The sequence below is a fragment of the Muntiacus reevesi genome, chromosome 3, assembly GCF_963930625.1.
Source record: "Muntiacus reevesi chromosome 3, mMunRee1.1, whole genome shotgun sequence".
NCBI classification, from domain to species: domain Eukaryota; kingdom Metazoa; phylum Chordata; class Mammalia; order Artiodactyla; family Cervidae; genus Muntiacus; species Muntiacus reevesi.
The window spans coordinates 70,782,814-70,800,066 of NC_089251.1; the positions used below are offsets into that span (position 1 = coordinate 70,782,814).

General features: G+C 36.9%; 1 protein-coding gene across 22 annotated transcripts in view; it reads left to right on the plus strand.

Annotated features, from left to right (window-relative positions):
* The window catches only part of NRXN1 (neurexin 1), a 1,155,776-nt gene that overhangs the window by 1,117,545 nt on the left and 20,978 nt on the right, over nt 1–17,253 (plus strand). For 13 of the 22 annotated variants that reach the window (XM_065927345.1, XM_065927343.1, XM_065927347.1 and 10 more), the window contains one exon: nt 9,776–9,863. In XM_065927345.1, the coding sequence (XP_065783417.1) occupies nt 9,776–9,863 (88 nt within the window). The remainder of the gene's footprint in view (nt 1–9,775; nt 9,864–17,253) is intronic. The other 9 variants (XM_065927354.1, XM_065927352.1, XM_065927346.1 and 6 more) reach the window with 1 other exon arrangement.

Sequence of the window (17,253 nt, forward strand, 5' to 3'; positions counted from 1 at the left end):
TATGAGTTGATGTTTTGATATCCATTGTGAATTAACCATTACAGTCAATAGTGATGACATTTTAAATCTACTGTATTGAACCATGATAAATGTAATAGGTGTTCAAGGGCTATAATCACAGAAAAAAATCCTGTCCCACAGATATATATGAAATAAGATAAAACATATAGCTAGGCAGTTCAAAAACTGTTAGATTTAAAAACAATTTGGAAAGGCACATACCTCTACTGTTCTAATGCACTAAGAAAGTATTGTTCAGTGTCTTGCAAAAGTTAATCCTCATATTTTTAATCCATCTAGGGAATATGACTATGGACAATGTTATGTTACAGCTATAAATACTGATGCAACCACGGCAATAAGAAGCATTGTGGTGCAAGTATCACACTTAGAATGAGTCTCCTCTTCTTCTCCCCTCAGCTCCCCTCCCTATTTCTTCTCCTTCTGCCTCTGCTTCTCTATCTCTCCTTTAATTAGCAGTATTCTCTAAGTGACCTCTTTTTCTTATTTTCTGTTCATTTATTTGCTCTAGACATAATAGGGCATGAGTCAGAGTCCGCTCAATTGCCACAATCTTCTAAGTCCCAGAAAAGTGAATGAGAAGGAGAGTTTCAAGGGAGCTCCAGTAGCCCTGCATCTGTACAGTAACTCCCTCAAAGCTCTGACCTGGAGAACAAGAAATGACAGAACTAGACATGGACTGGCACTGCCCATCTTGTAGGTTCCCAGTGAGATTGAATCTTGTGTACTCAGCAAGCGGTGCTGAAGTAAATCACATCCCTATATAAAAGGGATCTTCCCAAGAATTAGCAGCCTTTATATGAAGGGCCATTTGGAGTGAGAGATACAGCTCTTATTTGAATAACTGAGAGGACAAAAGGATTTCATGACATGAAAATGAAATATATTCAGTTAAGTGGATATTTGGCTGCCTTCCTTAACCACTCCCCAGAACAGTTCTTCATATTGTCATGTGAGGAAGAAAAATAACTCTGTATTAGTTGTAATAATAGCATATAAACATTGCTTTGTGAGAACTTTCATATTTATAAAGTGCTTTCACACATTTCAAAATGGATCCCCATAATATCCCTATGAGATAGAGAAGTTATTTTGTCATATACAAATGATTATATATACACATATATATGTTTTTACATATATAAAGTACATATTCTTATGTACTCTTGCAAACACAGAAACCTTTTCAAGATGGTAATACTACTTATAAAACCCAGATTGAGACTTTATATATTTTATATTACTGATCAGCATGCAACGAAGTAAACTGAAGTGGTCCAACAGTAACATATTCCAAACATGTATTAAGGAACCAAAGTAAGTACACATCATGAGTGAAATAGTCAAATTTGGAAGCTTGGAGGTCCAGTTTAACTATAACCAGCAAGGACTCCATCTTCTTAGTTCATGAACACAATAACAGTGTAACATTTAAGCCAGACCATATTTACTCTTAATCTCTCTGCTAGAAGCGCTCATAGAGACGCTGCTCAGGTACTAGCTAAGATATTGGTATGGAACCTTGCAGATATACAACAAATGGGTAAAAAAAACCAAACAAACCAGAAAACCAACTGTCAATAAATTATATCAGCATTATTTCCAACCACATTCCTATTTGTTGCTGTCACATACTTCAAGCATTGTGTGGGATGGAAGTTCTCATTTATTTCCAGGTTAAAGCTCTATCAAGGGAGCTTTTCTCATGGTCCTGCCCTGCAAGGAAAGAAGTGTTCTGGATGACTAGCTGCCTGTGACTCCTTCTATACCTTGACTTTAAACCACCAGTTCTAGGGGTATGATGTAAGTGAGACTGTCCCAATCAGTGAATACATATTTAGATTGCAACTGAAGAAACAGTCAGTATTATTAACAAATGGTCACTTCCACTTATTTATTCCTAAGATGTAATGAGATAATTTGACAAAATCCTGATGATGGTTATGTGAGAGAGACAAAGATGAATATCTCATTACCACTTATGTTGTGAAGACAGAAGTTAATAGGAGAGACTTCAGAAGTTTTCATCAGTGGATTAATGAGAAGAGAGACAGAGAGTCCACTGAGTTAATTTTGTAGCCAGTGTGGCCTGCAATGTTCTAAGTCAAGGGGAAAAATAGGAAAAGATTCAGTAATCTACATTTTCTTTCTGTCCCCAAGAATTTAGTTATGCATATATATGCAGAGATGAGAGTCCAGATGTTTAAAGTCTTTAAAAAAGTAAGTTAAGCAAAGATTAACACAAGTAAAGAACTTTCTGGGTTTACTCCATTTCAGAGCAACATTGTTCTATCAGTATTGTTCTATCAATATTTGAATTTGTGTAAGTGGAGTAACAATTAAACTCTAGAATTCATCTTATTCCTTTTTTAGTGCCACTTCATGTGCTACCATATCAAGTGATGCAATAGATGTGGACATGTCTCCTAGTACCCGTGCGGGCCCTTTATGATACGTTTAGTGGTTACTTATGTAAAATCCAATACTTCCCTTTCCCACCTTTTAATTTACCTTAAATTTTATTTCATTTTGTATCTTTTTAATCACATCAAACCCTTTAAGAAGCAAAATGGTTTGAGATGGATGGATAAATGAGTAGATAACTGGATGAGTAATGAGTGAAAGGATCGAAATCACCTGGAATGATAGTCAGTCATAATCTACTGGGAGTCAGAATTATTTCATAATCTTGCTATTCGTTTGCAGTATGATTGGGATCGAACAGAGACTTAGTTTTCTAGCTTCAGTTTCCTAATATGTAAAATCAAGAACTTGGACTAATGATCACTAGGGTCTGACTCAGTCCAAGAAGATATATAACTGCTTGACTAAAGCATGATTCCATTTGCTAGCATGTTAAGCGCCAACAAAGGAAACTTGGATTTGGGGGACATGTTGTTGAAACTATCCATCATAGGCATTTTACAATTATAAAATGTTTTGACCTCATTACCAGTAAGGATTTTCAGTTCAACCTTTGTAACTAATTAGTCTATTCAGTCATAATAGTTAGACTAAAGATTCACATTGGCACAGCTCAAAGAATAGAACTGTAAATATCTGTCATTATTTATTTAATTTGGAAATGTCCAGATCCATTTCAGAAAGGTCTTTGTTCAAAAACAAAACAAACCAAGAGAAAATGTGTTCAATCACATGAATATTCTAATTTCCCTTTTAGCATCTCCACTCCACTACCAACATTCTTTGGAGGTCTCACACTCCCAAAATCTAATTCATGGGGATCCAAGAGAATAGATTATTTCAATTCCTTTCTGAAAATTTAAACTTTCCTTTTAACTTTTCCTTTGGCTAGTGCTCCTACTTGCTTTGGCTTAAAATGGAAATGAGCATAGAGGTCATCAGTATCTCAAAGAAAGATAAGAATTATTTTTTTTTTAATTTAAAAGATTAATTTCAAACTTCCTGATACCAGGTTTTTACTTTGCAGGGACTTCTCTGGTGGCTCAGGCAGTAAAGAATCTGCCTGCAATGCAGGAGACCCAGGTTCAATTCCTGGGTTGGGAAGATCCCCTGGAGAAGGGCACGGCAATCCACTCCAGTATTCTTGCCTGAAGAATTCCAGGGACAGAAGAGCCTAGCTGGCTATAGTCCATGGGGTCACAAAGAGTCGGACACAATTGAGCGACTAACACTCTTTTGCATAACTTTGCTAAATATAATTTTTTTTGTTTCATTAAGCAGGGATTCAGTTCATTTCTTTCTCTCATAAGTTCATTTTTCTATGGCATTCTTTCCATATCCCTGTCTTCCCCTTTAGGGCTTTTCTTGTTAGGATGACCAGTATCAAATGCATATAAAAATGCATGTTAGAATGAGTAAGGCATTTGTGATATCTTTATGTGGTAAGTTTTTCTATCCAGTTTGCTTGCACTGTTCTGAAACCATTGCATACATTTTAAACAGCCAAGAAATTCTGAAGAAAATTGAATGGCTTTCAAGTCTGTCATTTCCAAGAAGACAGCTGATTTATGGTCACTTTTTATAATAACCTAAAGCATCAATTGAGGGGAAAAAATTAAAGAAATGTGAAATCTGGCTGTTTTCAAGGATATTTCAGTTTTTCCCTAAATATTCATGAATGCCAATGTTCAAACATTCAAACTGGGTGAATAAGTCTACAAATGGGTATTTTTTTTGGCACTTAACTGTAACACTCAGAGTATTAGTACCCACACCTGCATTCTGCATAAGCATGTTGTTGGTGAATATTAATGAAGTAATAGAGATGGGGGCACTCTTACATTTCAATCCAAATAAGCTATTAGATTGATTGTTGTTATTTTTATTAATGAGTGAATTGTTCCTATGCTGTAGAGTAGAATGGGCACAATCAATTATTTGCAGCTAAGAATCACAACTTAAACCCTCTCAGGTAGTAACCATATTTTGTGCCCATCAGAAAATGCTGTGCCCAGATCAACTAATTTGTTGGTGACTAATTGATCTTTATTTTCTTTGTTACTCACATGCTGGAGCTAAAATGGATCCTTCACGTATTGGATCTCAGATTATTTTTATTAATTTTATTAGATTACTGAGCATGGGATTGATATCTTTATGTGGCATCTGCTACTCAAAGAAACAAATGAAAAATAAGAACCAAAGCTTCACTGAGATGACAGAATATGCAAAGTTTCTAAAGTCCTTCTATATTTTAAATAGGATTAACTAAAATTACCAATTTGATATATTTCTTTAGTGGTTTGATTGGATCATATTGTTTTGGAATTCTGTATATGTCTTACAATTGGGTTTGTTTTTTTTTAATTTATTTTTTTGCACTTTTTCTACTTTGGTGAAAACTCTAACTTCCCCCACCTCCTAAAACTTCCTGCTGTGTGGGTTATCAGTGCGATGGTTCAGACCTAGTTTGAGGAGTTTGTGTCGCTGGTTGTGAATTCTGGCATTTTTTTTTTTTTCTGGAAAGTTCACCTAGTGATAAATTATCTGATAGAAAAAACTGTCAGATTAAGTGCTGAAAGGCAGATATGAATGTTCTCTTCCTTCCCGAGCAGCTTCATGTAAATAGAAGTATCAGCCAGAACAAGTGTCCATCAATTAGTCAAATACGCCACATGTTAGGTGGCACTGGACTCAGTTGTCTCAGTCAGCTTAGTCTAAGTGTCCATCACAGCCGTGAGAGATTGACTAAATACTGTTACAATGAGGGAGCACCACTGCTCAAAACAATTAATTTTTATGTTGTATTTGGACGTGTAGCTGAAAAGACTGCCGCTGTGTTTTGTTTTATTTTGTTTTGTTTTTTCCTCTCCCCTGGCTGCACACTGCATAGCATGTGGGATCGTAGTTCCCCGACCAGGGATCAAAACCATAAACATGCCTCCTGCGTTGGGAGCATGGAGTCTTAGCCACTGAACCAGCAGGGAAGTCCCCTACTGTTGCTGTTTAGAAATAAAGTTTCAATTGAAATTTTAGAGTAAATCAAGAATTTCTTTGCGGGTATCGAATTCATAGTGGATGTGTTTATCCAGTTTAAGTGTGCTCCTCTTCTTACAAAGCAGATTTGTCCTGGTGGAGTTTTCTTGTAGGTCTTTCCATTAGAATGTTTCAGTCTTCAGCAAAGCTGTTTACCATGAGGGATAAAGTCTAGCACTGCCATTCTGAGCAAGGATATAATATTACAGACTAAGTTTATCTATCCTCTCATCATATCTTCTTACCACACAGATATGCAATTGTGCTATATTCAAAAAAGTAAATATGCCACAAATTCCGTCTTTAAATTTGGTGATGGGCAAAAAGTTTCTCTGCAGAACAAAAATACATCAGTGTTTCTCTACTTTCTAACCCACTGAATGGTTATTACCTAATAACCCTGGACATTAAATAAATTAATGTTGATTTAGTATGTAAAATAAACTAAAAATCAGCAACCTCCTGATTTTTCTCATGTCTTATTGTACATTAAAAACTTCCTTTTGCTCCCATTCTGAGTACATTTTCCTCCCCTATCCCAGGTTGGTATTGATCCATAAAACCTGTGAATTAAGTTTTAGTGCATTTAATCCTTGAGTTGTGTACAAGTCATTTTTTTCCCTAAAGGTAAAGAAACATAAAGTAGTTTTAGCAGACATTTTGAATAAGCACAGACATTGGCCGTGAACGTATTCAGACCACTCTGAATTCAGGAAGACCAGCATGCTCTTTGACCTATGAGTGGTTACATACACAGTTAGGGACACTTACCTAAATGTATGGTTATGAAAAGCCAAGGCCTTTGCTTGATCACTATTCTGTCTTCTTCAGCAGGTTGTCTCTTTCTGGAAAAGGTTATAAACATCAGGGAAAAGTATATTGAAGAATAGAATTGATTAATGTGACATATTTGAGTTTCTTCTACCTCTCTTCAACAGCATGTCATAGGGAGACAGTTCCAAACACAGTGAATTAAATTTAAATTACACAGCTTTGGCTAGAAAAGTGTTTAGTTAATTCAGCCCCTGGAATGAAATTTGATTTTCCTCCCTACACTTAAGCCACTTCCTGATTTTTCATACAGTGATGATTTCTATCAAGGCATCTATTGATTTGAGATCTTTATTCACAAGACTGTTGCTGGATTTTAATTTCTGAGAGAAAAATATGAAAAAAGTGTATTGTTTATATCAGGGAAACTACACTGAAAACTAAAATATAGTTGTACAATAGGGTCATATTTGCATACTGACATTTTTTCTACTGTAAAGGGCTATAGAAGGTACTATTTATTCTATGACATCTTTTGCTATTTTAGGGACTGTGATTTGTGAAAGATAACACTGAGAACATTCTGACACTTTCTGTTTGCTGTGGAATTGTTCCAGAAGGCTGTGGAATGTAAAAAATAGGTCGACTTTTAAAACAAAATTTAACTTGGGCAGCCTAAATAATTTAGTTTGCCTGAAACACTACACTGAGTTACTCATTTCTTGTCTTTGGATTTCTTTTAGGAAGAAACCTTTATTATTTATGTTTGACTTCTAATTCAGAATTTAAATCTAGGAAGCAAAAGATGGAAAGTTAGTGCAACCAAGTACCGATAGAGCTACTCTATTCTTGTATAAAAACTAACAAGAGATGTAGAGTTGAGAATAATTCATATGTGCAACTTCCAGTTTAATATCTAAAATTAAATTATATAGTGCAAAAACTATTAAATCAGTGCACCATTTGTGAGACGATAATGTTGATACTATCACAACTTTTGTAAATATTTAAAAGGTGGTCCTATTCTAGTTACTTTCCATGTACTAAATTAATCTTTAAAACGACAGTGACAGTGCTCTCCAATTTTTTCAGATGAGAAAAACAAGGAACAGAACAGTTTTTGAGTTTTTAGAGCAGAGGTTCTCAACTTCTGCACTATTATCACTTTGAAAACTTTGGAGTCAGATCTTTCTTTGCTGGGGGCGCTTGCAGTCACATACATTTTAGAATTTTTAGCAGCATCCCTGATGACCACTCATTCAATGCTAATAGGAGCTCACCTACTCCCACCCTGCACCCAGCTGATACAACTAAAATGTCTCCAGACATTACCAAATGTTTTCCCAGATGGAGGAAGGGAGAGGGGACCACAGCACTGCCAGGATGAGAAACACTAGATTAAAGAATTTGTCCACATCCTGCTCCTCCTCCCCCTCCCCCAACCAAGAACAAAACAAGGTCTCTTTCTAGATTTCATCAATAGAGTTAAAATTCCTCAAGGAAAATGAGAAATTTTTCTCTAACTTGAAATTAATTTTAAAGAGTATCCACTGTAGTTTAAAAAAAAAAAAAAGAGTAGCTTTCCCCCTGAAGTTGGCTTTTGAAAAGCAGATTATCAGTTCTGGGGCGAACTGGAACAATTGACCTGGCAGACCTCTTAATCCAATAACTTGTTATTATCAAGTCAGTTTGGATGTTATCCTGAGAGAAGTGCTCGTGCCAAAAGAAGGATATGTTTTTGCCTTTTAAAGCTCACTTTAATGAAAGATACCTACGTGACTATCACACCAATTGCTGGTGACTATCACTGGCATTAACAGTTACAATTCCAGGAAAACCAGCATTTAAACTTCTTCTTTTAATATGACAGCAGCAAAATAAATGAATTTGGTCTCCCAACTTAATTGCCAAAAGGAATTAAGAGAAGAATAACGTGAAACCATCTGAAAATACTATTAAAAATACTATATAAAGTTATATTATGAAGCACTAACATCTGAACAAATTCTTTATTCTTAATTAAAGACATTGTACTTGAAACATTTTGAGCCTAATTTTTGTCACAAATATGCATCATCCCTTGTCTCCATTTTTCAAATGGAGACACTATTCTCTTAATATTTATATAATTATACTTTACCCTCTATTGGGCTTCCCTGATGGCTCAGAGGGTAAAGAATCCACCTGCAATGCAGGAGACCTGGGTTTGATACCTGGGTTAGGAAGATGCCCTGGAGAAGGGAATGGCAACCCACCCCAGCATTCTTGCCTGAAGCATCCCTATGAACAGTGGAACCTGGTGGGCTACAGTCCACGGGGGTGCAAAGAGTTGGACGTTACTGAGTGACTAACCATGGCGCACTACCCTCTATTAGATACTCCCTTAATAAAAATATATTTTATCATATTTCTTATTTTTCTTTCCCTTAAGACTCCTATTATAATTCTACTTTCAATAAGGATTTTATCAACATTGCAGTTCTGAGTATTGTCTAAACAGTTATAATCTCTTAATCCTTAACAGATGTAATGAGATATTTTCCTTCTTGTACCTTGAATTTTGTCTGTGTTGCCTTAGCTTTAGCCAAATATGATGCAAACCTTCAGTTTCTATGAAATATCTGTGCTGAGTTTACTGCTGCTTATAAGTGACAGTAAAGAATAGCCTTTAATGCTTGTAAATGTGTTGATTATGTGACTAACTGCTAGGATTTACACACTCTGCTTTTTATTACACTGATGGTTATCTTCTTAGCTGTAAGTGCAATGAAGCAACTAAAATGTCACAAAGAAAACTGTCACCTCTATCCTGTTTGCTGTAAAATACCATCCCCCCCAGTACTCTTCATTTATTCTGAAACTTTAATGGTGGCAAAGACAATGGGGAAATAATGCCTGATATCTGAATATTACAAAGATGAGAATTGAGTGTGAAAGCTCAACAAAAATTTTTAAAAATACCTTCCATGAACTATATTTGCTTCCCTTTTTGCATCAGTGAAAAAATATTCTCTGCTTAATCTGTGTTTCCTAATAAAGACAGGCTATATCTCAAAGATACATTGAATTCTACTTGGTCATGAATATAAAAGGTTATAGCTGTTCTGCTTTCAGGAAGCCAAGCACAGGCAGGGCATAAAGCCCACTGATGCATACCTTGTAGCACTCCAGGGCTGTAATAAATTTCAAATCATCTGTTTATGCCAGGCTGTTTTTTAAACTGCTGTCTGCCCCTGTGTGCAGCTTCACCATGCAGTTAAATGGATGGGTATCTACAAGTTGGCTGCCACCTATCCTCATGAAAAATAAGCTAGAATCAAGGTTTCACAAATATGCCAATTTTTCCATGAGGAACCTAACATATGTTGAAGAATGTAAGCTCTGTGTCCTTGGGACGGGAAATATTGAATTTGGTTTCTCAATCTGACAGGTAAATGCAAATGGTGTTTAGTCCACAAGACAAAAGATGAAAAGATCTGTTACGTCCCGTTAAAGTAATCTACTGAATGTGATTCTTTTACAGACTACAGATGACATCCTTGTGGCCTCAGCAGAGTGTCCCAGTGATGATGAGGACATTGACCCCTGTGAGCCGAGCTCAGGTGGGTTAGGTTAGTCGACTTTTTTTCTTACTTTCTTTGGCTCAACTGTAAATCTTTGTTGCATGCTATAGTCCTTAAAAAAAGATCCTTGCACTTATATCTAGAAGTCCTCCTTATGAAAAATCATCTCATTGTAAGATGAGTTCTTAGGTTTTACATGGATACAGTTACCTACATTTATTGGAAAAAAGAAGTTTTTTAAAACAAAACTCACCAAGATTATGTATTTCAGAAAAAGCAGTAGAGGACAGCACACAAGGCTTGTACCTTACTGTTCACGTTCCATTAGCTCACAATGTAATTTTCAATATAATTGTTTAAGGGGATCTCCCTTGGGTCACCTATAGTGAAACTGTAAAGCTTAAAAATTGCATTGCATTTTGGAAAATTATTTGACCTTTCTACTGACAAAAAGTCTTCACCTCTCATTCTGCCAGCAAATTATCTTGAGTGATATATTTCTGAATTTTGAAAGTAAGAGTATTATGGCAGTACAGGTACAGTCTGATTCATTTAATAGAGACATATCTGAGTCTTCCCATGTCTCCTTAAAATTCAAGTTGATGTGTTTTAACTCTAGGTGATACATAATTTACCCTCCTTCTTTGTGATAAAGTGTGATTAATACATAAATACAGCTTCCCTGGTGGCTCAGTGGTAAAGAATTTGCCTGCCAATGCAGGATCCCTGGGTCGAGAAGATCCCAGGAGAAGGGAATGGCTACCCACTCCAGTATTCTTGTCTGGGAAGTCCCATGGACAGAGAAGCCTGGCGGGCTACAGTCCATGGGGTCACAAAAGAGTTACACATGACTTAGCAACTAAGCAACCGCTGTTTACCTACAGCCTTGTACCATCAAGCGGTAGCTGTGGACCCTGAAAATGAATGAATCATAGCCTGAATTTCATCTACATACTCATAATACCAAGTATTAGGGTAATTTGCATTGGTTTTCCTTTGTAAGCAGTTTCTTAAAATTCAGTAATTGTCTTGTTTAGGGTTCGAATCATTGAGGTAGATATGGACTCACCACTATGGGATAACTCATGACCTCTGTAGATGTCACCTGTTACCCCAGGAGAACTTCATATCATAATTAAAAAAATCAATGTGCAATTCTTCTGAAGAATATCATTTTAATCTAATCATTCTGATATTTGAATAAAAAATGATTCATGATACATATGTTGCACCTCCTTTTGAATATCACTTCTCTGCACTGGCTAAGACTACTGACTGTCAGCACTTAGAGAAGCTTACTGAGTGCCCACGAGGAACAGAAGCTCAGCTGTCATCTCTCAGCAGGAGAAGGCCTTGAAGGTCCATCCTGGCTCTCTTCCCATCTTTCTTTCTCTCACCTCCATCCCACATATCAAAATTCTCAGCCTCCAAAACATTTTTCATATACAGTTATTAGAAGGTGACCTGGTGATCATCCATTCCCTCTTAGTTGTCTAGACAGATGTGGTCCTTTCCTGATTCTGTCCTGGGCCCCCTCTTTTGTTTATTCTCATTCTCTCTATGTTAGTCAAAAAGGAAAAGCTAGTGCTTTTTCGTCCATTATGTCAGTCCATCTCTGTGCCTTATCCCTCCCTCAACTGTCTTTTTTCCCCCATTTCTCTATTTCATGTTCCTCACCATGACTGTCTTTTTTTTGTATCTTCTCCGAGATCTTCCAGCGTGGATCATTCATAAAACCAAGTCTGGTATTTGTTATACATTGATATGTGTGCGTCTATATTTGTGTTAATTTGCTTTTGTTTTCCCAGTTAGCATGAGAGAAGTTGATTCTTTTCCAGTATTTTCTAGTTAATTAACATAATGTTGAAAACAGTCTAGCTTCTTACTAATTATAGTACTTGCTGGTTTTCCTCTGGGCCAAATCCATCTTTTGCTGTCTGAGTGGAGGCTATCATTTTCTTTATATGGAATCGTCACCTTGAGTACCTAGTCACTTCCGTGTAAGAAGTCTAATTATATTTTAAATGGTCACTTTTCTTCCCCCTTCTTGAGCATAGTTAAATGATCCATTCTTCTAGCCATTGCTCCTAGGTCTTACTAACCTTTCCTTATAGACTAGTTTTCTGTCTTTCCCTTTGTCTCTGCTGGCTCTAATAAGAGAATGGTGGGCATGCAAAAAGAGAGAGACTATCACCCCTTCTTTCTTCTTTTAAACCATTTTGTCATCTTCCTCTTCTTTTTTATTCACTGGGCTTTGTTAAATATTATAACACCAAAAGCAAGGAGCAGCTTGTTAATAACATACTCCAGATATTTTTTCTGCTTCTCTTTTCTTTACTAACTTCTCTCTTATCTGAAACAGTAGTGCTTATTTTTCTGTTCATTATTTGTTTATTAGCATATAGTGAGAATCTTCACCACATAAGAAAAGCTCCATGAGCAGGAAACCCCTTTGTGTTGTTCCATGGAAGATTCGCTGCATGAATTTTGATTTTGTTCCATAGCCCGGAAATCTGCTGCTGGATGTCCAAGACACAGTACGAACTGACCCCATCTGATGACAGCTACGACATTCATGTACCAAGTCTAGTTTTACTGCCCTCCTGCCTCGGTGTTTCTTTCCTTATTCCCTAGTTTTCAACTCATCAGTTCTTCTTAAGGCTTAAACTTCAGATTCTGTTGTTTTATGACATCTTCCAACATAGGCTGTTCTTGTGATCTTACCTCCCCTAGATGGTATCTTGATAGTATAGTCCATGCATGGTTTCTCTTTCTATATTAAGTTCTGTGAGATCTCTTTTCTGCACTGTATTCTTCTATCCAGTTCCCTGTAATTTTTTTACGACCATCTTTAATAATTCTTGCAGTGTTGCTCTTTTGGCATAATTGGCTCTGTTTGTATGACAGCTTCTGGTGAAATTCTTAGTTCATATGATTTTTTTCCTATTTTCCAACTGTTTGTTTTTATTTGACGAGTTGTTTTTTGTTATCCTCTTTAAATATTGTTTGCTAGGATAGCCTTCCTCTGATCTCTTAAATAGCTTTCCCTTACTTGCTTTGTGTCTTGAACACAAAATAAAACAACATAATCAAAAATTGCAGTTGCTGATATTATTAGACTTTGGATATTGTTAGATATACTTCGATAGAAATTATGTCAGATATCAGTAGGTTTTATTTGGGGAAGCTGATTGTTTAGGAAAGTAGTATATTGGGTTAAATATTTATAACTTGATATACCTGCTAAGCAAGAGGCAGGTTCAGTCCCTGGGTTGGGAAGATCTCCTGGAGGAGGAAATGGCACCCCACTCCAGTACTCTGTCCTGGAAAATTCCATGGACAGGGAAGCCTGGTGGGCTATAGTCCATGGAGTCACAAAGAGTTGGACACAGGTGAGCACACATGCTCAGCAGCAGCATACCTGCTATGCACTTTTGCTACTCCTTAAGCAAGTGAAGACAAATATTTTTGGAAAAGATCCAAATTTACTTTTAGAGGCAGATTACCCAAATGTTCTGTGTATTTCATACCAATGTCTTTCAGTCTCCCTGAATATTTACATATGAAATTTCTCTAATCACCCTGCCCAAAACTCTCCCAAAAATGCCTTCTTCTCTGAAAATGTACTATGCTTATGATTTAGGTGTCTTCCTAAAGCTACTGAGCACTCACTAAGGCATTAATGAAGTAAACAGGAAAAATCTGGCATCATCTTGAATACAAGTAAATTAATACCTTGTATGAAATGCTTGATACATTTTAATACCATGCACTTCCACCCAGATCTCTTAATGAAGAGGGAGGTTGAATATTTATTTGGTGGATTGTTAGTCTCGCCACTGACCAAAGAGTGTTGAGAATTATTGTGCACTCACTGTTGTGTTAAACTCTGGGGAAACAAATAGAAAGTCTGCACTTTCAGTTCCATTCTACAAAAGGACAACTTTCATTCTACCCATTTTTCAGCTATTCTTTATAAGGAACAGGCTCTTTATTTTTGACATTAAAGTAACACCTGTTTTTCAGTTTGTTACAAGAATTAAAACGAACATATTGGACAGAGGAGCCTAGTGGGCTACAGGTCATGGGGTCACAAAGAGTCAGACACGACTGCGGTGCCATAGCATAGCATAGCATATATATAAGATACCTACTGCAATGCCTGGCGTAAACTAGAGCATAAATGGTGGCTTTTCTTTTTCCCGATTCAGTTATATAAAAAAGAATATTCAAGCTATTTTTTTTCCTTTTACATAAAGCTGTTACTTTTCCTGGCTGAAAATTGGTGGGCAACTGATGAAACCACTAAGGCCTCCTGATGGGAACTGTACATGTTGAAACTAGATCAGGAGCAACCCCCTGTGTGGGAATGTGGGAATACATGGAACTCAATTATACTTGATTCCAGCCACACTGTCTGGTGTGTTTAGCGTCAGATGACAATTTCACATTGTTATAAACAGTGTTTTAGAGTATGAGAGGGTGGCTGTTCAATCCAGCAGGTGTAATTGAACCCCAACTCTTAGTCGACAGGCGGAAATCTGAAACAGCCATTGGTAACTAGGTCGCAGGCCACCATTGCCCTAAAATGCCTGATTTTAGCTGTCTGGACGTGTGAGAAGTGGCTGATTTTCCTTCATATTTTTGTCAAAAGCACTTGCTCCTTCTGTGCTTTCCCTTCATCCTAGCGATATGGTTGTTAGAGTCAGTGAATTAATACCGTGGATAGCATGTGATAAAACAATGCCTTGCTCATGATACATTCAATATGAATGTTTGCTGTTATTAATATATGTGTTATATAAATATACATGTTTTCTAAGACTTCTTTTTTCACTGAAACACAGTTTTTATGAAACAGATTACTTTGATTTATTAATAAATTGACAAATAACAACACCATTAACCACTGAAGTTCCACAGTGACCCTTAATCATGTCAGTACATCCTAATTTTGAGGACTTCTTCTAAATAGATTGTTTTTTCTCAAAACTCCTGAAGAAATTGGAAAAGGTGATTTTTATGTTGATATCTGATACCTAAATGAAGATAATGATCTTCTTTGGTATGGGAACTTCCTGATGAAAACTGGTTTGTCATTTGTTCCAAAGAGAACATTATCAGGTTTGTTTCCTGGGAGCCCTATTTAGGGAGGAAAATTTCCTCTTAGATATAGAATACTTCAAATAATATATTTATTCTTTTTGTGTGTGAATGTGGGCAGTGGGTAGCTCATAGGATATGGGGCCACACTCAAATCAGTTAAACCTTTGTCGAAGGAGAGAAAGAAAAGCTCTATTGAATAATAAAAAATCAGTGTAGTAATAGGAGAAGAAAAGGATTATCATTTGGGAGGCAATCTCTTAAACATTAGTTGAACCAATGGGGATGAGCATACAGCCCCTCAAAAAAATACTGTTTGTGGACTTCCCTCCTGGTCTAATGGCTAAGACTCCACTTTCCCAGGACAGAAGACCCAAGTTCAATCCCTGGTTGGGGAACTAGATCCCACATGCCACAGTGAAAGAGCCTGAGTGCTGAAACTAAGACCCAGTACAACCAAATAAATAAATATTTAAAAAAATATTGTTGGTTGCCTATCGGTTGATCAGACTTTGGGATAAATGAGTAATAATAGATAACAAAGCAACTAACAATTTAGCAAAGATTTGTTCTGTGCTCATCATTGTCCTTAGTTCTTCATGAGCAATATTCTATTTTATGATTTGGCCAAACTGAAGTATTTTCATAGCTAAGGAGATTCAGAGAGATTAAGTTACTTTTTTGTAATACAAGAGAAATAAGACACTCTAGTTTAGGAAAAGTGGCACTTTAATTTCTTGGAATGCAGAAAGTTGTTCTTTTAGAATTCAGGCACCTCACAAATATAAGATTAATTTTTAAAAGATTCATTTAAATAATTTCCATGGCTGGCATAAATTTTAAATTTGATGGCAAAAGGTCCTTTACATGTATTACTATTCATTAGGCTAAATTTGCTGCAATTACTAGGCAATTTCGTGTGGTTTTCCAGTGTGCTATTTTGAGAAAAGATCAGAGGATTTCTATTGAACTGATCCCATTAACCACATTAGGAATAAAGATATGTATATTGCACAAGGTGCATTTTTTTATTAACTAAGTAATCACAATCATTTAAAGGAATGTATTACTTATTAGGTCATATTTTTAGAGGTTGATTAGAAGATGATTTTGTGGTACATTTAAATTTGGGGTATTTATTATGTAATTATTCAAAGCGAGTTTAATTAGCCCGTAATAGCCAACACATTGCTGTTAAAATGGGGGATTTTGAGCTGTAGCCAGCAAAACAGCAGTGATGAGTGCTCCATTTTGGAAACATCTAGAGCAGCTCTCTTGAAGAGTCACACCAGAGTCGGTGGTGAGGACCCAGCTAATCACATGGGTACCGGACGGGGCAGCTGGAGCTGGGGCCCTGATGGGCTAGGTGGCTTTCAGTGCGTGACCCCCCACCCCCTGGTGGAAGAACCGCTTTTCTCCATATAAATTTAATCCTCCAGGAAACTGGAATAAAAATGAATTGCTGTGTAGTTAAAATGGAAGAAAGCCATTAGACATCATCTGCACTTTTCCCACTATTTTTCTGAGAGCAGTCATGACAAGACAGATTTATCTCGGACAGAGGTAAACAGGCAAGGGAGATCTATTCCAGGCAATGGTAGAGAAGGAGCCCACAATTCGATCTGAGCTCAGTTCAATGTGGGGAAAAAAAAAAACTGGAGCGTTTTTAAGGCCTGGAGTGCCGGCTCATAGTCCATGGACCTTCTGTGCTGGCTGATTGGCTTCGCCAGAAGGAGCACTAAGCCCCTCCTTTGAGTGTCTTCAAGGCCGAGGCCGCTTCGTGAGCTGGGGCCAGCGCGCTGCCTCAAGGTAGGCTCTGACGTTTCCCTCAGAAGTCGGAAGGAGCGCGGTCCTTCCTCGAAAGCGAGGTTTCAAAGTGAGGGCGCCTGGACCCTGGAGAAAAATAATCCTGGGTGGTAACACTGAAACGAAGTTTTAAAAATCTTTACACATCAAAGGAACAGAGAAAGAATGTGGAATTACAAGTTTTCTGAAGTAAATGCTCTAAGGAAAAGGAGGCCAGGGCCCTAGAGACAGGACGAGAGCTGTCTGAAGTTTGGCCAAGCTGTGGGGAAGGTTCAGCTCTTGTTTAGAGAAGGCGTGTCCACCTTTAAGACAACCTGTTTCATTTACCTGGTTAGTTCCTACCAGGAGATGACTAGAAAACAAAATAACAAGCAAAAGATGGCCTTTGTTTGTTTGTTTCTAGAATATAGCCACTTTTATTGAATATTAATTATTTTGACCTTTCTGGTTTGAGAATTTTTGTTTAACGATATAATAGAGTGGATTGTTGTCCCACATTGGGAAAACTCAAGGGTGTTTTGTAAGAATT